Source organism: Impatiens glandulifera, chromosome 1 (genome assembly GCF_907164915.1).
Source record: "Impatiens glandulifera chromosome 1, dImpGla2.1, whole genome shotgun sequence".
Taxonomy (NCBI): Eukaryota; Viridiplantae; Streptophyta; class Magnoliopsida; order Ericales; family Balsaminaceae; genus Impatiens; species Impatiens glandulifera.
The window spans coordinates 51,372,648-51,398,113 of NC_061862.1; the positions used below are offsets into that span (position 1 = coordinate 51,372,648).

The window sequence follows — 25,466 nt, forward strand, 5'->3', positions numbered from 1 at the left end:
CTATATGTATAACTATGTTAGGATTGAAACTTTTTCTAGATCAAACTGTTTTATAGGTACAACTGACAATGTTAGGATTGAAACTTTTTCAAAATCAAAGTGTATTATAGATACAACTGACAATGTTAGGATTGAAACTTTTTCAAAATCAAAGTGTATTATAGATACGACTCTGCTAGGGATCGCACACAGAATCTCTAGTTACGTAGACCAACGCTTTATTCATTGGGCCAGAGTCAATTGCAGCAAAAAAAATACAACTCTACTAGGTATTGAACCCAGAATCTCTAGTTTTGTAGACCAGCACCTTATACATTGGGCCACAGAGTCAATTGTTGTAAAAATAACAGTAAAAGAATTCTCCATATTATATGCTTAACAAAAATACAACTTCCCCTCCATCATTCTCAATACTATATGTATAACTATGTTAGGATTGAAACTTTTTCTAGATCAAACTGTTTTATAGGTACAACTGACAATGTTAGGATTGAAACTTTTTCAAAATCAAAGTGTATTATAGATACAACTGACAATGTTAGGATTGAAACTTTTTCAAAATCAAAGTGTATTATAGATACGACTCTGCTAGGGATCGCACACAGAATCTCTAGTTACGTAGACTAATGCCTTATTCATTGGGCCAGAGTCAATTGCAGCAAAAAAATACAACTATACTAGGTATTGAACCCAGAATCTCTAGTTTTGTAGACCAGCACCTTATACATTGGGCCACAGAGTCAATTGTTGTAAAAATAATAGTAAAAGAATTCTCCATATTATATGCTTAACAAAAATACAACTTCCCCCCCCCCCCCCAAAAAAAAACAAGTATGTTAGGTTTTTAAACATTTTCAAGATCGAAGTGTTTTATAGGTACAACACAGTTGGGAGCTTAAAAAAACTAGCATTTAGCCGTGCATTTGCACGAGTAATAATATAAAAAACCGTGAAAAAAAATTACGGATAATATTTTTAATTTTATTTTTAACCGTTTTAAATTTAAAGGCGGGTCAACCCACAATCCGACCCAAGTATCCATTTACTCAACATCATTATATATTAGTTAGTTAAAAAGTTGAACTTATATTAATGTTAAAACGTCTCGCGTTTATCAAATTTGGTGTTGAATTTAAAATATAAAGTCTTAGTAGCCTAGTTGGTTAAAGAGTTGTACTTATTTTTTTATGTTGCAAGTTCCAAAAATACCTCTAGCATTTTTATTTTATTTTTAACCGTTTTAAATTTAAAGGCGGGTCAACCCACAATCTGACCCAAGTATCCAAATTAACCGCAACTCTCAACCCGGCAATCCGGACACTTTAAAAATTAAGCATCATTATATATATATAGATTAGTTAGTTAAAAAGTTGAACTTATATTAATATTAAAATATTCTGCGTTTATCAAATTTGGTGTTGAATTTAAAATATAAAGTCTTTGTAGTCTAGTTGGTTAAAAAGTTGTACTTGTTTTGTTAGGTTGCAAGTTCGAAACATACCTCTAGCATTTTTAATTTTATTTTTAACCGATTTAAATTTAAAAACGGGTCAGCCTACAATCCGACCCAAATATCCAAATTAACCACAGCTCTCGACCTGGCAATCCGACACTTTAAAAATTAAGCATCATTATATATATAGATTAGTTAGTTAAAAAGTTGAACTTATATTAATGTTAAAACTTCCCGTGTTTATCAAATTTGGTGTTGAATTTAAAATATAAAGTCTTAGTAGCCTAGTTGGTTGAAGAGTTATACTTGTTTTGTTAGTTTTAAGTTCGAAATATACCTCTAGCATTTTTAATTTTATTTTTAACCGTTTTAAATTTAAAGGCGGGTCAACCCAAAATCTGACCCAAGTATCCAAATTAACCACAGCTCTCGACCCGGCAATCCGGACACTTTAAAAATTAAGCATCATTATATATATATATATAGATTAGTTAGTTAAAAAGTTGAACTTATATTAATATTAAAATGTCCCGCGTTTATCAAATTTGGTGTTGAATTTTAAATATATAGTCTTTGTAGCCTAGTTGGTTAAAAAGTTGTACTTGTTTTGTTAGGTTTCAAGTTCGAAACATACCTCTAGCATTTTTAATTTTATTTTTAACCGTTTTAAATTTAAAAACGGGTCAGCCCACAATCCGACCCAAATATCCAAATTAACCACAGCTCTCGACCTGGCAATCCGAACACTTTAAAAATTAAGCATCATTATATATATATATATATATATATATAGATTAGTTAGTTAAAAAGTTGAACTTATATTAATGTTAAAACTTCCCGCGTTTATCAAATTTGGTGTTGAATTTAAAATATAAAGTCTTAGTAGCCTAGTTGGTTAAAGAGTTGTACTTGTTTTGTTAAGTTTTAAGTTCGAAACATACCTCTAGCATTTTTAATTTTATTTTTAACTGTTTTAAATTTAAAGGCGGGTCAACCCACAATCCGACCCAAGTATCCAAATTAACCACAGCTCTCGACCCGGCGATCCGAACACTTTAAAAATTAAGCATCATTATATATATAGATTGGTTAAAAAGTTGTACTTGTTTTTGTTAGGTTACAAGTTCGAAACATACCTTTAGCATTTTTAATTTTATTTTTAACCGTTTTAAATTTAAAAACGGGTCAACCCACAATCGACCCAAGTATCCAAATTAACCACAGCTCTCGACCCGGCAATCCGGACACTTTAAAAATTAAGCATCATTATATATATATATATATATATATATATATATATATATAGATATATATATATATAGATATAGATTAGTTAGTTAAAAAGTTGAACTTATATTAATGTTAAAACTTCCCCCGTTTATCAAATTTGGTGTTGAATTTAAAATATAAAGTCTTTGTAGCCTAGTTGGTTAAAAAGTTGTACTTGTTTAGTTAGGTTTCAAGTTCGATACATATCTCTAGCATTTTTAATTTTATTTTTAACCGTTTTAAATTTAAAGGCGGGTCAACCCACAATCCGACCCAAGTATCCAAATTAACCACAACTCTCGACCCGGCAATCCGGACACTTTAAAAATTAAGCATCATTATATATATAGATACGATCGAAACATTTTCAAAAACAAAAAAATACGATCGAAACATTTTCAAAAACAAAGACAGCTCTGATGGGGATCGAACCTAGAATCTCTGGTTTCGTAGACCAGCGCCTTATCCATTGGGCCACAAAGTCAATTGTTTTAATAATTGCAGCAAAAGAATTCTCAATACTATATTCTTAACAAGAATACAACTATGTTAGGATTGAAACTTTTTCAAAATCAAAATGTTTTAAAAATACAACTCTACTGGGTATTGAACTCATAATCTTTAGTTTTGTAATATATTGGGTGATAGAGTCAATTGTTGTAATAATTGTAGAAAAAGAATTCTCCATATTATATGCTTCACAAAAATACAACTTTTTTCCAAAAAAAACAAAAATACAACTATGTTAGGATTGAAACTTTTTCAAGATCATAGTGTTTTAAGGTACAACAAAGTTGGAGATCAAACCTAGAATCTTTAGTTTCGTAGACCAGTTTCTTATCCATTTGATCACAGAGTCAATTCCTTAACAAAAATACGACTATGTTAGGATCAAAACTTTTTCAAAATCAATGTGTATTATAGATACAACTCTGCTGGGGATCGCACCCAGAATCTTTGGTTTCGTAGACCAACGCTTTATCTATTGAGCCACAAAGTCAATTGTTTTAATAGTTGCTGCAAAAGAATTCTCAATACTATATTCTTAACAAGAATACAACTATGTTAGGATTGAAACTTTTTCAATTTTAAGATACGACTCTACTGGGTGTTGAACCCATATCTCTAGTTTTGTAGACCAACACCTTATACATTGGGCCACAGAATCAATTGTTGTAATAATTGTAGTAAAAGAAATCTCCATATTATATGCTTAACAAAAATACAACTTCCCCCCCCCCCCAAAAAAAAAAACAAGTATGTTAGGTTTTTAAACATTTTCAAGATCGAAGTGTTTTATAGGTACAACACAGTTGGGGATCGAACCAAAAATCTTTAGTTTCGTAGACTAGCGCCTTATCCATTTGGTCATAGAGTCAATTGCTTAACAAAAATATGACTATGTTAGGATCGAAACTTTTTCAAAATCAAAGTGTATTATCAATATTATATGCTTAACAAAAATACAACTTTTTCCAAAAAAACAAAAACAAAAATACAACTATGTTAGGTTTGAAACTTTTTCAAGATCGAATTGTTTTATAGGTACAACACAATTGGGGATCGAACCAAAAATCTTTAGTTTCGTAGACTAGCGCCTTATCCATTTGGTCAACAGAGTCAATTGCTTAACAAAAATACGACTATGTTAGGATCAAAACTTTTTTAAAATCAAAGTTATACATACGACTCTGCTGGGGATCGAACCCAGAATCTCTGGTTTCGTAGACCAGCGCCTTATCCATTGGGCCACAGAGTCAATTCTATTAATAATTGCAGCAAAAGAATTCTCAATACTATATTCTTAACAAGAATACAAATACAGTAGAAACTCTATAAAATAATACACTTGAGACGACCAAAATTTATTAATTAAAAGAGTTATTAATTAATCGATAAATTAATAATTATTAATTTATATATTAATTAATATTTTATTAATTTATAGTAAAGTACTTAGTTACAAACACCTTTAAGCTTCCACTTTTTTATTGTATACAATGCATGTACTGTATATCAAATGAATGACACAGTTTAAAAGAAACCTTCAGTCTCCCACCTTATTATGATTATTGTGTTCAATGTATCACTTTATGGACATTAAAAATATTTTCTATATAAACAAGATCAAAATATTGTAGGTTAACACAAACAAATCATACACACAACATGGCTTCTCATCTTAAAGGTGTGAAAAAAACAACAATGACAGACGAGATTCGTAGAGCATTATGCAAGCACAACAAGGATAATCCAAGTCTCACTCAAAAGAAATTGCAATAATGGGTTCATAGTAACTCTGGTTTGCAGGTGAGTCAAGCGACAATATCGAATACAGTTAAACGGTCTTTAGAGTATCTCTCACTTGCTCCTGAAAGAGGCGATGTTAAGCGACACAAACCGGCAAAATTTCCTAACCTATAAAAATCTCTCTATGAATGGATTCTTCAATATCAAGAACATGTGAATATGACAGGTGATCTAATCAACGAGAAGGCAAAAAAGTTCATGAAAGATATGTATCTAGTGGATTCTCAAAACTTTACTTTTTCTATTGGTTGTTAGGAAAGTTCAAAGCAAGATATGGAATTAAAAATTTCCAGCGTTTCGGAGAGAGTGGATCTATTGAAATGGAGGGCATGGAGGACAAATTAAAATCCATAAGAGACAAAGTTGATCAGTTTGAATGAAAGACATCTTTAATATGGATGAAACATGTTTGTTTTTTAGAATTCAACCAGATCATTCCCTTGCAACAATGCAGCTTAAAGGGAAAAACAAGACAAGGAAAGACTAATTGTTGCTATTTACTGTAATGAGGACGGTTCGAAAAAACTTCCTTTATGGATTATTGGGAAATATGCTAAACCAAAGTGCTTGAAGAATGTAAACTTGAACAGTCTGAACTGTGAGTACCGTGCTAACAAACGAGCTTGGATGACTGGTGTGTTATTTGAAGAATATGTTCGTCAACTTGATAAAAAATGGTTGGAAGAAAAATTCTCTTGATTTTGGATAATTGCCCTGTTCATCCAAAAATTATTGAAGGATTACAAAATGTTGAATTGTTTTTTTTTTTGCCACCAAACACAACTTCAAAAATTCAACCTTGTGACGCGGGGATCATACGAGCTTTTAAGATGCATTATTGTCGTCGATTTTATAGAAGTCTTTTGGAGGGTTATGAATTAGGGGTTCCAAATCCAACAAAAATAAATGTGTTAGATGCAATGAATCTTGCAATTTCAGCATGGACTATGGATGTTCGTGCAAATACAATTGTGAACTGCTTTTGTCATTGTAAACTTCGATCAACAGATAACGTGACTTTTGAGAATTCGGATGAAGGTGGTGAAAGCACTCAAGAACTCCAGAATTTGATCAAAGAGTTGGGTTATCGCAATGCAATGGATGTCGAAGATGTTCTGACTTACCTAGAAGAAAATGTAGTTGCACAGTTGTTGACTGATGAAGAAATTATTGAAAGCGTTATTGGAATTAAGAAAGATGATATCGATGAAAAAGATGATGAAAATTCTATAATGGAGCCCCTTTTGCGAAACGAAGCTATTAAAACAGCAATCACATTGAACAATTTCTTGTTGAGCTATGAGAAAACAACACCAGAAGTTCTTACCATGCTAAGAAAAATTAGAGACGACATTCAAGGGGAAATTGATTTCAACAAAAAAACAAAAGACAATTGAGTCATTTTTCAAGAAACCTTCATAAATCATTCATGTAATATGCTATATATAAGGAATTATTAATTTATATTTTATATGGGGTTTAAAGAAATTATCAAAAATGTATTATCTTATAATTTTAGCGAATTATTAATTTAACACCCTATTCCCGAGTTGGGACCGACCAAAAATATTATCTTAGAGAGTTTATTAAATAATTGAGTATTAATTTATCGAGTTTTTACTGTATGTTAGGATTGAAACTTTTTCAAAATCAAAATGTTTTAAAGATACAACTCTACTGGGTATTGAACCCAGAATCTCTAGTTTTGTAATACATTGGACCACATAGTCAATTGTTGTAATTAGGATTGAAACTTTTTCAAGATCAAAGTGTTTTATAGGTACAACAAAGTTGGGGATCGAACCTAGAATCTTTAGTTTCGTAGACCAGCGCCTTATCCATTTGATCACAGAGTCAATTGCTTAACAAAAAAGTTTAGGATCGAAACTTTTTCAAAATCAAAGTGTATTATAGATACAACTCTGCTGGGGATCGCACACAGAATCACTAGTTTTTGTAGACCAGCGCTTTATCCATTGGGCCACAGAGTCAATTGTTTTAATAGTTGCAGCAAAAGAATTCTCCTGGGTATTAAACCCAAAATCTCTAGTTTTGTAGACCAATACCATATACATTGGGCCACAAAGTCAATTGTTGTAATAATTGTAGCAAAAGAATTCTCCATATTATATACTTAACAAAAATACAAATTTTTCCAAAAAAAAAAACAAAAATACAACTATGTTAGGTTTGAAACGTTTTCAAGATCAAAGTATTTTATAGGTACAACAAAGTTGGGGATCAAACCTAGAATCTTTAGTTTTGTAGACTAACATCTTATCCATTAGGTCACAGAGTCAATTGATTTATTATTTGCAGCAAAAGAATTCTCAATACTATATTCTTAACAAGAATACAACTATTTTAAAGATACAAATCTATTGGGTATTGAACCTGGAATCTCTAGTTTTATAGACCATCACCTTATACATTGGGCCATAGAGTCAATTGTTATAATAATTGTAGCAAAAGAATTCTCCATATTATATGCTTAACAAAAATACCGAGTTTTTCCCAAACATTGGGCCATACAACACGTTGGGGATTCATTCTGGGGATCAAACCCATAATCTCTGGTTTTGTAGACCATCGCTTTATCCATTGGGCCACAGATTCAATTGTTTTAATAATTGCAACAAAAGAATTCAACAAATGAAAAAAATAAAAAGAATCTCAAATATGTTGTGTACATAATTATTTTTAATAATTGCAGCAAAAGAATTCAACAAATCTAAAAAATAGAAAGAACCTCTCATATGTTCATCATATGGATTAGCAAGTATTTTTCTCAATTATATGTATACCTAATTAATTCAAATCAATTATTTTTTAAAAAAATTAAAATAAATAAATTGTTTAAAAAATAGTAAGGAGTATAAATTATAATGAAGTATAAACTATATAAATTATTAGTATTTGGTTGAGAGTAAAAAATATCTATAAATTATATATGTTTTATTATTTTGTGTTTGATTAGTGGTATAATAAAATAGTAAAAAGTGTAAAAGATTATTTTAACCTTATATTTTTTAAAATTATTTTTAATTGTTATTAGTAGTTTGTATTATTAATTAGATTAAATTTTATAAAAATATAATATATAATTATTGTATAAATTTATTTTTAAAATAAATAATACTATTATATGGTTTCATTATTTTATATATAATTTTTTTAATATTTAATTTTGAAATTTATCATATTATTATAAATATTTGTATATTGAAATAATATTAATTATTTGTATAAAATAAAATATTAATAATAATAATTTTAATAAAATAATATTTGAAATTAGAATGTTATAATTATAAATTAGTTTAAGAAATAAATATAAATGATACAGATATAAGTTATATTAATTAATAATAATAATAATAATAATATCAGTAATTTATATAATTAATTATAAATATCATTTATTAATAATGATTTACAATTTTATTTAACAAATTAATTTTATATATTATTATTGTTTAATTAAAATTATTATTATTTTTAATCATTATACTTAATTATGTATAAAAATTATTGCATTAAAAAAATTTATACTTAAAATAATATAATTTTTGTTTATATATATAAAAAAATATATAAATTAAAAAATTAAATATAAATAAGTAATGGTGTAATTATTATTATTATTATTATTATTATTATTATTATTTAAATTTGAAAATTAAACAAAACTAAATTTAAATTAATATGTAGATATAATTTATATTATTATTATATTTTAAAATATAATAATTTTTTTTTTAATAATTTTATAAAATTAGGGTTAAAAGAAGAATATTAAATTTTATAATTTTCATGTTAACTGGTGTAAGGAGATATTACCTTATACCACAGGTATAAGTTATTCATAAATATTAATATATATAATATATATATATATATATATATATTAATTAATTAATCAAACAATCATTCTAATTTAATTATAATATAAGTAACTAGGAAAATTTTCGTAATATGCACACGGATAAGATAAGGATAAAAATAAAATAAATTAAAAAAATTATAATAATATTTATTCAATATTTAAAATTATTAAAATAAAAAATATAACGCTCTCATTCCACATTTTATTCACTTTGATAAAACAACTTATTTTCTTACATATTTCATCACATATTTTTTCCGAATAAATCTCTCATTTCGTGACTTTACATTTTCACTTTGTCAATCAAATATTTGATTCATATTTTTTAATAATTAGCATCGTGACCTCACACTTTGGTCAATTAAATATTTGTTTCAATTTTTTTAACCACTTTCAAATGATACCGGTCTATTATCCCTCGACAAACCACATCTCAATCACATTTGGTTAAACGTTGTACTTGTTTTGTTAGGTTGCAAGTTTAAAACCTACAAATAACATTTTTAAATTTATTTTTAACCGTTTTAAGTTTATGGACGGGTCAACCCACAATCCGACCCAAATATCCATTTACTCTCACATAAATATCCAAATTAACCACAGCTCTCGACCCGGCAATCCGGACACTTTAAAAATTAAGCATCATTATATATATATTGATTAGTTAGTTAAAAAATTGAACTTTTATTGTTAAAATGTCTCGCTTTCATCAAATTTGATGTTGAATCTTAAATATAAAGTGTTGTTAGCCTAGTTGGTTAAATGGTTTTATTTGTTTTGTTAGGTTACAAGTTCGAAACTTGTAAATAACATTTTTAAATTATTTTTAACCGTTTTAATTTTATGGGCGGGTCAACCATAATCCGACCCAAGTATCCATTACTCTCACATAAATATCCAAATTAACCACAGCTTTCGACCCGACAATCCGGACACTTTAAAATTTAAGCATCATTATATATATATATATATTATACTTTATCTAAGAATTATACCCTGTACCAAACCTAGCCTAATCATAAGAATAAACTAGCTAAATTTTTTAACACTCAAACTCACAATTAATCAAGAATAGCATTCATCATTCATTTGAAAGAGTATAAAACACCAAAGTTGTCCTAAACAAATTTTCTTAAACAATTGTATGAATATAAAATTTCAGATCTCAAAAGTTTAAGAGCTGTGATCTATTATTTACTGCGTAAAAATTCTGAAATTTCAAATTTCAAAATCTATCAAATTTGTCTTTTTTTTTTTATTATTATCAAAATCAGTTTAGTGTTAAAAAGTTCTAAACAAATCAATTTTACACAATGCTTTGATTGAATCAATCCAACTTTAGATTTTAAAACATCAATTTGATACAAATTAAAACTAAATTAGGATTTTAAGTGTAATTAGTCGGTCTTTGTTAGTGGAAATTTTCGAAAGAGATTTAGGATAGAACAGTTAACCGCATTCTTTTATCTAACATCAACAGTAAAAACCACTCAAGGGACAAAGATTAATTGAGTAGTCTCATGAGAATCTTAACAACATCTTTTGATATTAAATTTCTGGACAATTTGAACATTAAGCAAACCTTCATGTGGTGATCTTGATTTTGATCTCAATGAAATGCTTAGCCAAATTTTCTTTTATGAATCAATTGTGATTTATTTAAAGTGAGTCATTCACTTCCACATTATATTATAAGTTGCTGGGTAAATTATACAATTTTGTCTATGAGCTACTTTTGGATAAGACTCGTAATTTAAGTTTATATGAAGTGAATTTATTAAGTGGGGAAACAACTTAATTAGACAAAAATTTCTATAGGAATTTTAGTTAATTTGGAGAATGATACTAGCACAAACCTCAATAATCCTGTAAAAGTCTTCGGTTGACAATCTACACAATGTTGTCTATAATCTTCCCTTTTTGTTTATTCCATGGACCTCAATTATCTCGTACTTCTTCCACCTCAAACTTGATAGTCATTCGTACCAACAAAAAAATTATTATCAATCACCTTTATACATCTTAGGCCAATGGAAAGTTTAATGGTTTAATGTTTGATGGTAAGATGTTGAATGTTTTAAAAGATTACATAAGAAAATATTGTTCTTTTATCTAGATGAAAATCTACACAATTTTTGTCTCAGATGAATGAATTGTTCAATAATTGTTTTTAGTAATGGAGGCGTGTAATGTAAAAGGTGAAAGAAAATGAACATACTGAAATAATATAAGATAAAATTCAAATATAAGATAATTTAATTAGCTAGAAAACCAAATACAACTAATTAAAACATGAGACCATATTTCTCATATCTACAAATGCAAGCTCTTTTCCTTATCCTGAGAATTTGCAGTACCAGCCAAAACGACTTGAATGAGAGTTGAGGTTGCATAGAAATTATCAACATCAATCCAATATTTGTTGAACACTTTCAATAGACAACATATGTTTAGAATTAATACCAGAAGTATAAAACTCAGACACCAAGAACATCACAGTGTTCACAAATAATAAAAAAATTATCAATCTAAGTTGATATAATATAAGATGTATCTCATTCCAACCTAAAGTCATATGCTCTCCTCGAGACAGTATTAATCTAGATTCTAGATCCACAAAATCAAGGATGAAATCAATGTTAGAATATAGCAAATTGCTAACAGCTTCAATGGCATCAAACCAAAATGAATATATACTCACCAAATATCCCAACCAAAACAAACATGCTAAACACCAATGTTTCACTTATCCAATGAAAAATAATCACATTTACTTTTGTACAAAATTGCAAATCAAAACATCAAATAAAAAGGAAGAACATCATACACGTAGAGACGATCTTCTCTTCGGCGATGATCCAAGATAGCTAGCCCAGACGGAAGTAGAGTTTCACTTGTCGCATGTGTCAACTCTATAAAAAAAAAAAAAGACAATTACCAAACTTCTAGATCTCACTTACTTACCTGAAAAGTAGAGCTAATCTAAGACTCAAGAAGAATCAACATTATACACTCTGGATTCCTTTCATACTTTTCTAGTTCTTGGATAAGTGATTCCACATCTGCCCACTTCCCAATCCAGTTTCAAATTTCAGATCATATGTATGCAGTTGGGATCTCATCAAAGGAGAAGATATAAGACACTTCAGTTTATCCTAACAAATACACTACTCATTCTTACAATTGCTTTCTCAAAAAATTATATTAATGCATAAACAACAAAACAAACATATTAAAACATGAAAATTTATAATAATAAAACCTCTGTATCTGTTTGGGTTGCTTCTAATCTTCCATCTAAAGAAGTGAGATCACCAATTGTCTCATTAATTTTGTGATTTGTATTTCAAGTTCTGGAACAAACTATGCAATTGGACTCTACAATTCTAACTCTAGTTCTGTCATCACTCATACCAAACATAATAGAATATGGAATATGCAATTTTTTCAATTTCAGGGCATTTCTTTTAATATATTTTTTGGTTTATCTGCAGAAACTCATTTTGTGCCACCAGAAAAGAACCTGTTTATGGAAGTCCCATATGCACATGAAGGTCTGATAACTTCAGTGACAAGCAGTTCTGCGAATCAAATAGTGGCTTCAGCAGGTCTTGACAAATGTGTAAAGTTATGGAGATAAACTCTTTCTTCCCCAATGACAATTGATCAACAATGATTCAACTTTATGAACTGCATATTAGAGATAGTTCAGATGATCACCCTCAACTCACTGCTTGTGAGATGGAATCATGTTTACAAACTGAACTTAATCTAACACAGATTGAGAAATTTATTGATACATTCTCTCATTTTTTCAAATAGTGCCATTGTTGAGAAACTAATACTATTGACATATGCTGGAATTCAAATGAAAAACAGCCAAACAAATTTCAGTAAGATCCAGAATTTACCAAAGAGACTCTCCATTATATTTAGAAACATGTCAGACATGTACTGATCGATCAATGAAATGGGAAATTATAGTCGAAAGGTAGATTGAAATTCCTTCTTCAAAGATTTAACATAAAAATGACAGAAGTGGGTTTTACATGAATGAGTTGAACTCTACAAAAACAAAAGTTTTTTTTTTTTTAACAATTCATTCATTTCCAGAGTTCTTCCATGGGAATCCCTCTTTCAGCAGCAACTTCTCTGAACTGTTTCATCTTCTGAACAGCTACAATGGCTGCTCTAGCATTGTTAAGTGCATTGTTACTTCCAAGCTGCTTCCCCAAAGCATTCTCAACTCCGGCCAATTCAAGAACCACTCTCACTGTCCCTCCAGCAATAATTCCTGTACCAGGGGATGCCGGTCTAAGCATCACTTTTGCTGCACCATAGTCACCTTCAGATCTGCCAATGTTTGTAATTTGAAAATGTTCATGCCCAAATCAAAATATAGACTAATTTTAACTCACGCATTTCATCAAATACCTGTGGGGGAAAGTAAGATACTTGGTCAACGGCACATCAACAATATGCCGACGTGCATCTCTAGCCGATTTCTGAACAGCGTCAATTACCTCCTTAGCTTTACCAACTCCGACACCGACGTGACCCTGCTTGTCACCGACCACAACAATGGCTCTAAAATGCATCTGTTTACCTCCCTTCACCACTTTAGTAACCCTTCTAACCTGAACAACTCTCTCATCAAACCCATCTCTAACTTTCTCTTTCTTTATCTTTCCAAATGCATTCATTTTCTTAATCTTGGAATCCATCACATATACATCATTACCCAGGAACGATTCTCCGCTGTAAGCAGGTCCATAAAGTTCCTCGTACGCTGCGGCTATTTGTTCTTCCGTTTCGACTGGCCCTTCGTCGAATGAAGTGGGCGAAATGAAACCTTCCGGTTTCTCTGGAGGATCGAATGTGAAATCGCCTTCTGGGTCTAGTAGATCTTCGAAGTATATGGTCTCAGCTTCTTCGGATGATTTGGATTGAATTGGGACGAGTTTGTTAGGTTTTGAAGGAGTAAAGAGGGAGATATGTGACAGTTTGAAGACGGGAGTGTTGGAAATTGAGGAAGGAGGAGGGTAAGTGAGCGAAGAGAAACGATGGCTGCGAATGTAAAGGGTTGAGAAATTAGAGAGAGAAGAAGCCGAAGCAGCGGCTGCCATGGTCGAAAGAGAGAAACTTTGAGTGGGAGAAGCAACAACTGTGAAATTGTTATCCTTTAAGAAGATGGTGTGATAAGATTTTGTGTATTTAAATTTATTGTTTTTCTCCCTCAAAACCTTATTGAACCAGATGTGGATCTAGGTCCATGGCTATCATTACTGACCGTCAATTGCTCGATGAAATGTCTAAATGGCCAATGTTGTGTTAGAAAAAATGGTCATTAGGAACAACAAAATTATAGAAATGAAATAAAATTAATTAGTTTAATAGAACACTAAATTAATGTCTAAATAAAATAATAAAATATATACTAACATAAAATATATAATAATAAAATAAAAAAATATAATTTAAAATATAAAATATATTATTATTTTAATTAATAAATTAAATAATTTAATAAATTAAAAAAAAGTGATAATAATTAATTAAATTTGATTATTTAAATATTCCAACCGAATTAAAAACAGCTCATCTCTTTCTATTTCTCATTTTCAAAATTATGGAAATTCAATCAACGGTTATTATTTAATTTTTTAATTAGACTGAAGGTGAAATTATCTTTTAACTTGTAAAAAAAATCTCTATCATGTTTTGCAACAAATTATGAGGTTAAGCTCACTTTTGTTTAATTGAAAAAGTCAATTCTCATCCTTACATTAGAATTATATTAAGTTGATCGAGGTGGACAAAATTTATAGGAATATATATATATGCTTAAATTTTAATGTGTTTCGATTGTCAGGTTAAAAGTTGTGGTTAATTTAGATATATATGTGAGAGTAAATAGATATTTGGGTCGGATGGTGGGTTGACCCGTCCATAAACAAAACAAGTACAACCCTTTAACCAACTAGGTTAATAACAATTTATATTTTAAATTCAACACCAAATTTGATAAATGCGAGATATTTTAACAATAAAAGTTTAACTTTTTAACTAACTAATATATAAATATATATATATATATAATGATACTTAATTTTTAAAATGTTCGAATTGTCGGGTCGAGAGCTGTGATTAATTTGAATATATATTTGAGAGTAAAGGGATATTTGGGTCGGATTGTGGTTGACCCACTCATAAACTTAAAATAGTTAAAAATAAAATTAAATATGCTATAGGTATGGTTCGAACTTGCAACCTAACAAAATAAGTACAACTCTTTAACCAACTAAGTTAATAATAATACTTTATATTTTAAATTCAACACAAATTTTGATGAACACGAGACATTTTAAGAATATAAGTTCAACTTTTTAACTAACTAATCTATATATATAATGATGCTTAATTTTTAAAGTGTCCGGATTGCCGGGTTTAGAGCTGTGGTTAATTTGGATATATATGTGAGAGTAAATGTATACTTGGGTCGGATTGTGGATTAACCCGCCTATAAACTTAAAACGAATAAAAATAAAATTAGAAATACCTAACAAAACAAGTCAACCCTTTAACCAACTAGTCAACTCTTTAACCAACTAGGCTAATAACACTTTATATTTTAAAATCAACGCCAAATTTGATGAACGCGGCGATAGTCTTTACATTTTCCTTTTTACTCGTAGTATGAGGAAGAAGTGGACTCTAGAGGGCAAACTAAATGAGTTGAAGAATCAAACTATATCAATTGTTTTAGAGATCATTCTGCAATGTGAGAGTAAATTGATACTTGAGTTGGATTGTAAGTTGACCCGCCCATAAACTTAAAATGGTTAAAAATAAAATATAAATTTTTATCACATTTTTACCGTAATATTTTTTTCACGATTTTTTATATTGCACGGGATACATGCTAGTTTTAATATAAAAAAAATGATATTAGTGAAATGTAAATTTGAAATTTCAACTATATTTTTATTCCCCTCATATTTTTTATTAAAATTCTTTACAAAATTTATGTACATCTATCTTTAGACTCACGGTTAGACATAGATTGCTACATTTATCTTTCAGATTAGGTTTTATGAACAAAGATTTTTAATTTTTAATATGGAAAAAAGATTTTTCATATGAACAAAGATTTTGTTTGAAATTAATTTAGACATATACGAGGAGTTTGTAGATAAAATTATAATTGATATTTTAGCCTTTTTAATAGAATAATTAATAGAATAATATGACATTGGTCTAGTCTGACAGATTATCTGTTACTAATATTCTTCGGTTTCCTTATTTTTCTCACAGGAAATGGGGGTGAAATAGTCTTTTTATAAAAATTCTAATTTTACCTTTCCTCTGTGAGAGGGAACGTCTGTGGACTTAAAACTAGTTAGGTCTAAGAGTTTGTTTGAATTGAATTTTTTGAAAAACTTAGAGAGAAAAAAATTAATGATGTGCGGTAATTTTGAGGAGTTAATTATTATTTTTATTAAATTTTTTTTAAAAATATTGATATATATAAATAAAATAAAAAAATAATAATTTAAAATATAAATATTTAAGTATTTTAGTTAATAATTGAATCGATATAATGGATAAAAGTTAAGTAAAGTAATGTTTAATTTTGTTTGAATTATTATAAAACTCAAAGTGAATTAGAACAGAATCGAGACCAATAAACTGAAAAATAATAATTTGAAAACCGCTGAATGTCATACAAACCAAATCATGTTATTTTTTATAATTTAATAATGAAATATTTTTAAATTGCTTTGATTACGTTGATTTTATATTACTTTGATTTAATTAAGATGATTTTAATAATAGTGACAATAACAATATATTTCAAAAGAACATATTTAATTTAGATATTTTTGAAATTGTGTCCATATAAAAGAGGAATGCTGTATTATTTATTAAATAATAAAAATAAATAATATTTAAAAAAGAGTAATAGAAAATTATATGCATATATATACTAAAAAAATATTTTAAAAATATTTATATCTTATCTAACTACATTATTAATACTGAAGGTAATACAAACATATTTAAAAATTAATTTTTGTTTTCACAGTTAAATTCAGCTCAAACTCAAACTCAAACTCCAACTCCAACTCTAACTCCAACTCCATACCTATAACAAATATAATTGACATCATGATATTTAATTTATAAGAATAATAATATTAATATTATATAAAAATTTTAAAAATATTAATAAATTGTCATTTTTAATAATAATGATTTATAATTTATTTTTATGTATAAACTTAAAAATATTATTAAAGTTGTCATTTTTAATTTATAAATAATAATTTATTAAAATTTGATGTTACTTAAAAAGTACAAAAATTATTTTATTCTTTTTTAAGATGATAATTTAACTCATTAAAAATAATATTGCTAATGACCTCGTTCTCTACGTCGCCATAACTTAACGCTGAAAATTTCTACACACATTATTTTATTAGTTTCATTATCATAAATGATCGTCGTTATCGTTTTCAACAAAATTATCGGCAACGTCGTCATCATTAACATCGTTATTGTCATTTCCGTTAATGACATGTTGTCTCGTAAAATTGTGTAAACACATAATTACTATAAAGATGCGTGTTTGAGCCCTTATTGAAAATTCACAACAATTTTCTAGAATACATTATTTTCTTTTTCATACTTCAAATGTACGGTCGATTGTAGTTATCAAAGAAGAGTGTATCTTGTTGAATATTTCATCGGGTGAACTTGTTCGAAATTCCTTCATGTGATATGAGTTCCTCTATCACAATCAAAAACAAAACAAAAAAAAGTGAAAAATCATAAACATTTGTGCTAATGGAATTTTCCAAAAATAAAAAATAACCCCCAAGTCATTCACTAGGGAATTTTCAAAATGTGTCGAAGTTTTCAAACAAAAAAATAGAAACCCTAAATCATGATGAAAAATACTTTCTAAAAAAAACTAAAATAGTTATGACCCCAAAATTGGAAAATTAAAAATAAAAATGATGAAACAATCTAAGACAATCTCTTTAGGATTATACCGTATTGGTTTTTCTATTTCTTGGCCTTTTTGAGAACTGTACGTCAACATACATTAAAAGATTTCTTTGCACAAAAGTGCCCAACCGAGGCATGACGCAGTTGTAAATATTAAGTAGTAATTCGTTCATTGTACAAACGACACAACTCAAACCACTCTTATGTGATCATGCACTTGGCTCCCCGAACTACGCAATACAAGACTGATAAAATTGTTCAAACGTGAAATTATAAATTATGTTATTTGGAAATTTGGTGTCTATTTTATCAAACTTGGACATGCTTTTTCCAAAATTCACTCGTTATTTCTAAACTTTACCCAAGTGAGACATTTTATAGACACTCATATATTGCACCCTACGTGTATAATTAAATTTTGGGCCTATTTAGATGAAATAAAATTCCCATAAATAAATTAAGAAAATTAAATTTATTAAAAATGACTCTAATGTTTTTAATTAAGTTGTTTGTGTGTTTGTTTTTCAAGTTAAAAAAGAAAAAAATGTTGGCCAAACCCCAAAATAAGTAGATCAATCGAGGTGTAGGCACAAATGCTCATACCTTAAAATAAGTAAATCAAACAGACCCACTAATTTCCCTAGATAAGATAGAACTGATCAATCGGTCTTAAAAACAAAAACCCAAATTGAATTTTTAAAATCCAAAAATTGGGTTTGCTGTTCTTGGGCTAATTATGTTGAGTCACAACTCATAAAGCATCCCATATGATTGTAATGATGTTGAACAACTGTCTGGATCATGTTTGATCAATCCCGATCATGTTTAATAAAAATAAAAAATTGAAAATTTTGTGTTATTGATTTGGTCAAAACGAATAGCCAGTATTTTTGTTTTGGTACCAATCAAGTATATGGATATAAGGAAGCTATTGGGTAACTTATTTCCTCTCAAAACAATTTTAAAATCAAAAACTCATATTTTGATCACAAACTGTTTTGAATGATTTGATCATCATCCAGGTTGATTGGTACCTTGAGATGATGATTAACATGTTCCTAGGAACTTTGTGAAGCTACCTAAACCCTTCGATCAAAGAATTCAGGCTAAAAAATGAATTTTAAAAAATGAATTTTAGTGTTCTTGAGGATAAGTTTGTTAGCATAGGACCGAGAGTTCCGACTGGGAATCCTTAGTCCGGACCGAGAGTTCTGACTGTGAATCCTTAGTCCGGACCGAGAATTTCAACAGGATGGAAAGGTCTGACCGATGTTCTTGAGCTAGGATTGAGAGGTCCGACCAAAGATTTTAATCTAGGACCGAGAGATTCAACTTATGACCGAGTGTCCTCGAACCTTTGACCGATGAACTTAACCTAGAGCTCCCGGGACTAGTGGATTTATACACCCAGACCGATGAACTTAGCCATGACAAACCTAGGACCGATGAGTTTATACACCCAGACCGATAATTTCAACGAAGGAACGATAGTCCTTAGCACCTAGATCGAGGGACTTCGGCACTCCGACCGAAGATCTTGAGCCTCGACGGAGAGGATCCTTGACCCAAACCGAGGGTTTTTAGACCCCGACCCATAAAAACAAACCCATTACTTAGGACTCTGGTCCAAAGGCCTGTTTGGTTCAAATTTTCAAACTTAAAATTATTTTTATAATTTTGGACTCAAAAACCATTCTCTAAAAATATTTTTGGCATATTTCCATACAAAAATATTTTGACTAAGGCATGTTTGGTGTTTATTTCTAAACTCCAACACCCTTACAATGGCCGATGTTCTTCAGGTATAATCCTCCCTAGTTATCATCATCAATAGGTACCAACATTATAATTGATTAGGACCGGAAGAGTAATTGATTAAACTTAAACGTTATACAACCAATTTTTAAAAGCCAACTTTATAAGTAGAGACCGTTTTTAAAATGGGTACGAAGGATGAAGCGCGAAAGCCTTTTCCTGAGTATTACCAAACTACGTACTAAAATAAAACTATGGTCAATACGTTTGTACACGTATGCCAACTTTTATTGATTTTCAAAAATCAATTGGCGACTATATTTCAAAATAAATAATCTTTTAAATTAATTATGTTTAATTAATTTAAACCAAAGGATTTCTAAAAATCAAATTGTGGTTTGATTACCGTAAATTCTCAAATTATTTAAAATTGAACTTTAAAATTAATTATTTTTAAATAATTTAAAAAGCTGTTAGGAATCATATTAAAATCTTTTAAATAATGTTTTATTTTAAAAATTGACACGTAAATCGATATTAAAATTCTCAAATTTCGAGTTTTTCACGAAAACCAAAACTAAATGATTTTTTTCGAGGGTTACAACAAACGAGTGATTTTTTTTTTTTTAAAAATATATTTATTTTGGTTGGATAATCCATCTTGATAGTTATCTCATTTATCAATGCATTACATGTAGAAGCATCCCTACTGAACTCATATAAACATATTTTTTTGGATCCCTCAACTTATTTTGTACCATTAATTTTATTTATTTATTTATTATTTTTTTATGACTGGTTCTCTTTAAATGTTTTAGTGTTGTCTTCATTCATGTTTTTTTTTTTTTTTTAATTTCTTGTAGGTCTACACACATTTATGTTATTTTCTCTGTACATGAATGAAAAATTGATTGTAGTTGAGCAATTTAATACCTATAAAACAATATATACTAAAATTATAATTTTATATTATTAAAAATTTAAATAAAACTATAATACTCTATAAGTAATAAACAAATATGCATACCAAATACATGAATAACAATAGTTTAAACTTGATCAAATTTAAAGAAGTTAAATTTGAGTCTAAGGAATAGTCTGGAAAATGTTTTTTTTTAAAAACAAAAGCAATGCATCTATCGTCATCTGTGACGTTCTACTTCCTCTCCTACGGTTGGTCTATATTGACTAACTTCTATGAATCCACCGTTATCAAACCTTTTGCTTTGTTTATTATGTGAGATCTGGCTTACTTCCCAAGGCAAAAACTCATATAAAATCTCCCCACATCAGTTCATCAAATATATCTAAAATCTTCTCACAAGTCACATGTATAAAAAACATCTACATTATCTCTTTCGCTCTAAATCTCTATAAATGGCAGGAAATGGTTCAGTAAAGCTCCTAGGATCGTCCCCAAGTCCCTACGTGAATCGGGTTCAGATCGCCCTCAATCTCAAATCAATTGACTATGAATTTCTAGAGGAGACATTCGGCTCAAAGACCGAACTACTTCTCAAATCAAACCCAGTTCACAAGAAAATCCCAGTCCTGATTCATAACGATAAACCCATATGCGAGTCCCTTATCATAGTACAATACATCGACGAACAATGGTCATCCGCCCCGACCATCCTCCCAACCGACCCATATGATCGCGCCATCGCCCGCTTCTGGGCTGCCTATCTAGACGACAAGGTAATATTTCTATATTAACTAATTGTCCTTCGTTTTTGTGATTTGAGCATAATCAATAATACTCAGACTCTTCTGACATTGTTTATGCAGTTGTTCCCTTCTCTGAGAGAGTACCGCATGGCGTCGGAGGAAGAAAAACCGGCTACACTGGAGAGGGTGAAGGAAGGGTTTTCCTTGTTAGAGGAAGCTTTTGTGAAATCTAGCAAAGGGAAGACATTTTTTGGAGGGGAGAATATTGGGTATCTGGATATTGCGTTTGGAAGCTTGTTGGGATGGGTGAAAGCAGGGGAGAAGATGGCAAATGTGAAGTTTATAGATGAATCCAATACACCTAATCTTGTGGTCTGGGCAAAGAGTTTCCTTTTACATGATGCTGTAATTGGGGTCATACCGGAGACTGACGTGCTCGTTGAGTTGGCCAAGAAGTTTGCAGCCATGGCAAAAGCTCAATCTAAAAATTAAATAATTAATCTAAGTTTATTTCAAAATAAATCAAATAAATTGTTGTAATGTGCTTGTATTTTCAGAGTGGGCAGTACTTAATAATATTTGTGATGGGTGTTAATTAAATCTCTCTTTAAAGGTATATCTGTATAATTCAAATGAATTTTAATGTTTACATTGACTATAGTCAAAAGATTTTACTAAACAAGCTATCACTTTTTCTTTCCTTTTCAATTATGCTAATGCAGCAGGGATCAATTACCATAAGAAAACCAAAATATTTCAAAATTGATTCACGAATCCTAATTTTCACTGGTTGGGTATTGGTCTTTCCCACCCGGGCAAATTAAGAACCCAATTTTCGGGTCAAGTGAGGTTGATTACATGATTATTGATCTGTTGGATACCTGAATCCCAAAACACAGGGACTTAGTTTTGTTTTATTTTTTAATTCATATTATTTTAGTATTTTTTATAAAGTAAAAATTTAATATTTTATTTTTATAAATTATATATATTTTTTAATATAGTTATAGTATTTTTATATAAACATTTTTTCTTCCATCGAATAAATTAGTGAGTCAAACACGTGATTATTAATTGTGACAATACACATTCCTCCTCAAGCTTGATTGTAGATGTTCAACAAGTTAAACTTGCGATATAAGTCACGGAAGATAGTGTTAGATTAAATTAAATAAAGGAAAGAGAAAATTAATTAATTATGAAATAATAAATTAATTTAAGAGAATAAGTTCGACATAGTTTTAATGACGTGGTTTGAACAAAACTAAGTTGTGACTTGAACAAAACTAAGTTGGGTAATATACTTTGGTGCAGGTACAGATCTAAAAAAGTATGTCTCTTCGGACGTAGTCTGAAGAAAGCGCGTATAGACGTCGTCTAATTACTTCAGACGTGGTCTGAGTAATGCGCAAGCAGACGTCGTCTAATTACTTTAGACGTGGTCTGAGTAATGCGCGAGTAGACGTCGTCTAATTACTTCAGACGTGTTTTGAGTAATGCATGAGTAGACGTCGTCTAATTACTTCAAACATGGTCTGAGTAATGGGTGAGCAAACGTCGTCTAATTACTTCAGATGTGGTCTGAATAATGCGCAAGTAGACGTTGTTTAATTACTTCAGACGTGGTATGAGTAATGCGCGAGTAGACGTCGTTTAATTACTCCAGACGTGGTCTGTAATGCGCGAGCAAATGTCGTCTAATTATTTCAGACGTGGTCTGAGTAATGCGCGAGCAGACGTCGTCTAATCACTTCAGACGTGGTCTGAGTAATGCGCGGGCAGACGTCGTCTAATTACTTCAGACGTGGTCTAAATAATGCGCGAGTAGACGTCGTCTAACTTTATTAGACGTGGTTTGAAGAAGAGCGCGAGAAGGCGTCGTTTAACTTTATCAAACGTGGTCTGAAGAAAAGCACAAGCAGACGTCGTCTAACTTCATCAGACGTGGTCTGAAGAAGAGCGCGAGCAGATGTCGTCTAACTTCATCAGACGTGGTCTGAAGAAGCGTCTGATGCCTTGCTTCAACAGTCGTCTGAAGGAAGCATTCGTCTATCCATCCAGCTCATCTACAATGTTCATTATCAATATTTTGACAAGCCAGATGACCTTAACAAATGAACAACTGCCACATATGCCTTTATTCAAATTTCCCGCGGCACTTTGTACCTTCCAGTACAACCCAATCTTAGAGAATATTCAGCGCACTATCAGTCTTGTACGACCACGATCCCAATGCATATGCTCTGCTGAACTATCGTACTATTGGCGTCCGTCCAACGGATACATGTCACATGTACAAAAGGAAGATTTGATCGTTGTTGTGATTTCAAGTATAAATAGCCATCTAAGGACAATGGTGAATCTCTGATTGCTCACTCAAAGTTAACAAGTTACACTCGCTCTTGCTATCTAATTATCTAAATCTCTCAAGCTCAAGTGCGAATTAACTACTCACGTTGTGAAATTTCTGTAATCCATATACTATCATTTTTTTGTGGAATTTCAGTATTGTAAGTTGAACAGAGGTTGTTCTGTTCAATAGAGAGTTAACTAGAAGTTCAGAGCAGACAATTGTTAAGTTTGGTGTTTTCTAACTAAGTTTGTGTAGTGTTGTTCTATACCAATCAAAGTCTTCTAGTGAATATCCTTCATGTTTAGGAAGAAGGGTGACGTAGGAGTTTTAATCTCCAACATCCATAAAACTCCCTATATCTTTTACCTTTCGCTCCTTGCAATCGCTCTTCCCGACGTTTCAAATCTAGCAAGTAGTTCTGCACTTGAATTCGTTCAAGAGTTTGCGATGATTTGTGAGGAATAGAAACAGATCTTAATCATTCACATGATTAACATCGAATCGAAGTTTGAAAGCTGTTATCTATAGTCAGACCCCGTCTCTATAGTCGACGTCGATCCTAACAAGTGGTATGAGAACCAAGTTTTCTATTTTCAAGCATCGTCAGTTTCCTGAACCATGTCTACCATTCTCAACAGAATCCCTATGTTCTTAAAGGATAACTATGATCACTGGAAACTAAGGATACTAGCTCATTTGGGTGCCTTAGATGATGACATGTGGTATGTCATCATCGATGGTCCAATGAAGATAATGAAGGCTAGCTCCACTAATAACCCCAAATGCACTCCTGAGATGAAGGAGAAACTGAGGTCTGAGTGGACCGCTGAAGATAAGAGGAAGAACAACCTCGACAACTTGGCAAAAGACATTCTCTATAAGACACTAGATGACAACATGTTCAGTACACCTCTGTCAAAGAAATTTGGGATAAGTTGATCCAACTATACGAGGGCAATGAACAAACAAAAGAAAACAAATTCATGGTTGTCACACAGCTGTTCAACACCATCAAGATGCGTCCCATAGAGAGGATGACTGAATTCGATGAAAGATTTAGTAAGATCGTTGTCAATCTCTCCGCTTTGGGCAAGACATACAACAACAGGGAGGTTGCAATCAATGTTATGCATGCTCTGCCCAGAGAATGTGATATAAAAATGATGGCCATGAGGGAATCCAAAGACCTCAACAAGATAGAATAACATCATCTATTCGCCGATCTGAAGGCCTACGAGTTTGAAATAAACTCTAGGAACGAAGAGGAGCCATCAACATCATGTATCACTACCAAGACGCTGGTGAGTGATGAGGAGCCATCGATTGTCACTGTTGTAAAGACTACTACTGAGCAGATCAACAGCGACGCCATGGCTCTCTTCGTAAAGAAATTCGGCAAATTCATGAAGAAGACCAACTCTAACTCAAGCTCTTCAAATACTAACAATAATAAGAGTGACTACAAGCCTAACTTGAAGTGTTTTAATTGTAATAAATTAGGACACTTCAAGGCTGAATTCAGAAAGCCGAAGCAGGATGACAAGAGGAAGGATGATAAGAACAAGAAGGAGCATAATGCTCTTTTGGCTGTTGAAAGCAAAGGCAAGTGGGCCGAAAGCAATTCAAACGACTCATCATCAAGCGATAGTGATGATGAAGAAGTCAAATGCTTCATGGAAGATAATGAATATGAGGTATTTAATTTCTCCTCAGAGGAGTTCACAAGAGATGATTTAACTGCTGCACTCAATGACATGGTC

General features: G+C 30.6%; 2 protein-coding genes, 1 non-coding gene and 1 pseudogene across 3 annotated transcripts; 2 read left to right on the forward strand and 2 right to left on the reverse strand.

Annotated features, from left to right (window-relative positions):
* Nucleotides 1–4,408: 4,408 nt before the first annotated feature.
* On the reverse strand, nucleotides 4,409–4,481 carry TRNAR-ACG. Its single transcript has one exon. It is a non-coding gene; the product is annotated as a tRNA-Arg (tRNA).
* A 338-nt stretch (nucleotides 4,482–4,819) lies between these two features.
* On the forward strand, nucleotides 4,820–6,454 carry LOC124922745 (annotated as a pseudogene).
* A 6,424-nt stretch (nucleotides 6,455–12,878) lies between these two features.
* LOC124928185 (30S ribosomal protein S5, chloroplastic) lies at nucleotides 12,879–14,120 on the reverse strand. The gene is made up of 2 exons (XM_047468718.1): nucleotides 13,353–14,120; nucleotides 12,879–13,271 (listed from the first exon to the last, which is right to left on the reverse strand). Exons 1-2 carry the CDS (start codon nucleotides 14,042–14,044, stop codon nucleotides 13,022–13,024), a joined length of 942 nt encoding a protein of 313 aa, XP_047324674.1. The 5' UTR covers nucleotides 14,045–14,120; the 3' UTR covers nucleotides 12,879–13,021.
* Nucleotides 14,121–21,026: 6,906 nt separating this feature from the next.
* Nucleotides 21,027–21,961, forward strand: LOC124920839 (glutathione S-transferase U17-like). The gene is made up of 2 exons (XM_047461403.1): nucleotides 21,027–21,383; nucleotides 21,474–21,961. The coding sequence occupies exons 1-2, from the start codon at nucleotides 21,063–21,065 to the stop codon at nucleotides 21,843–21,845; spliced, it is 693 nt and encodes a 230-aa protein (XP_047317359.1). The 5' UTR covers nucleotides 21,027–21,062; the 3' UTR covers nucleotides 21,846–21,961.
* Nucleotides 21,962–25,466: the final 3,505 nt, after the last annotated feature.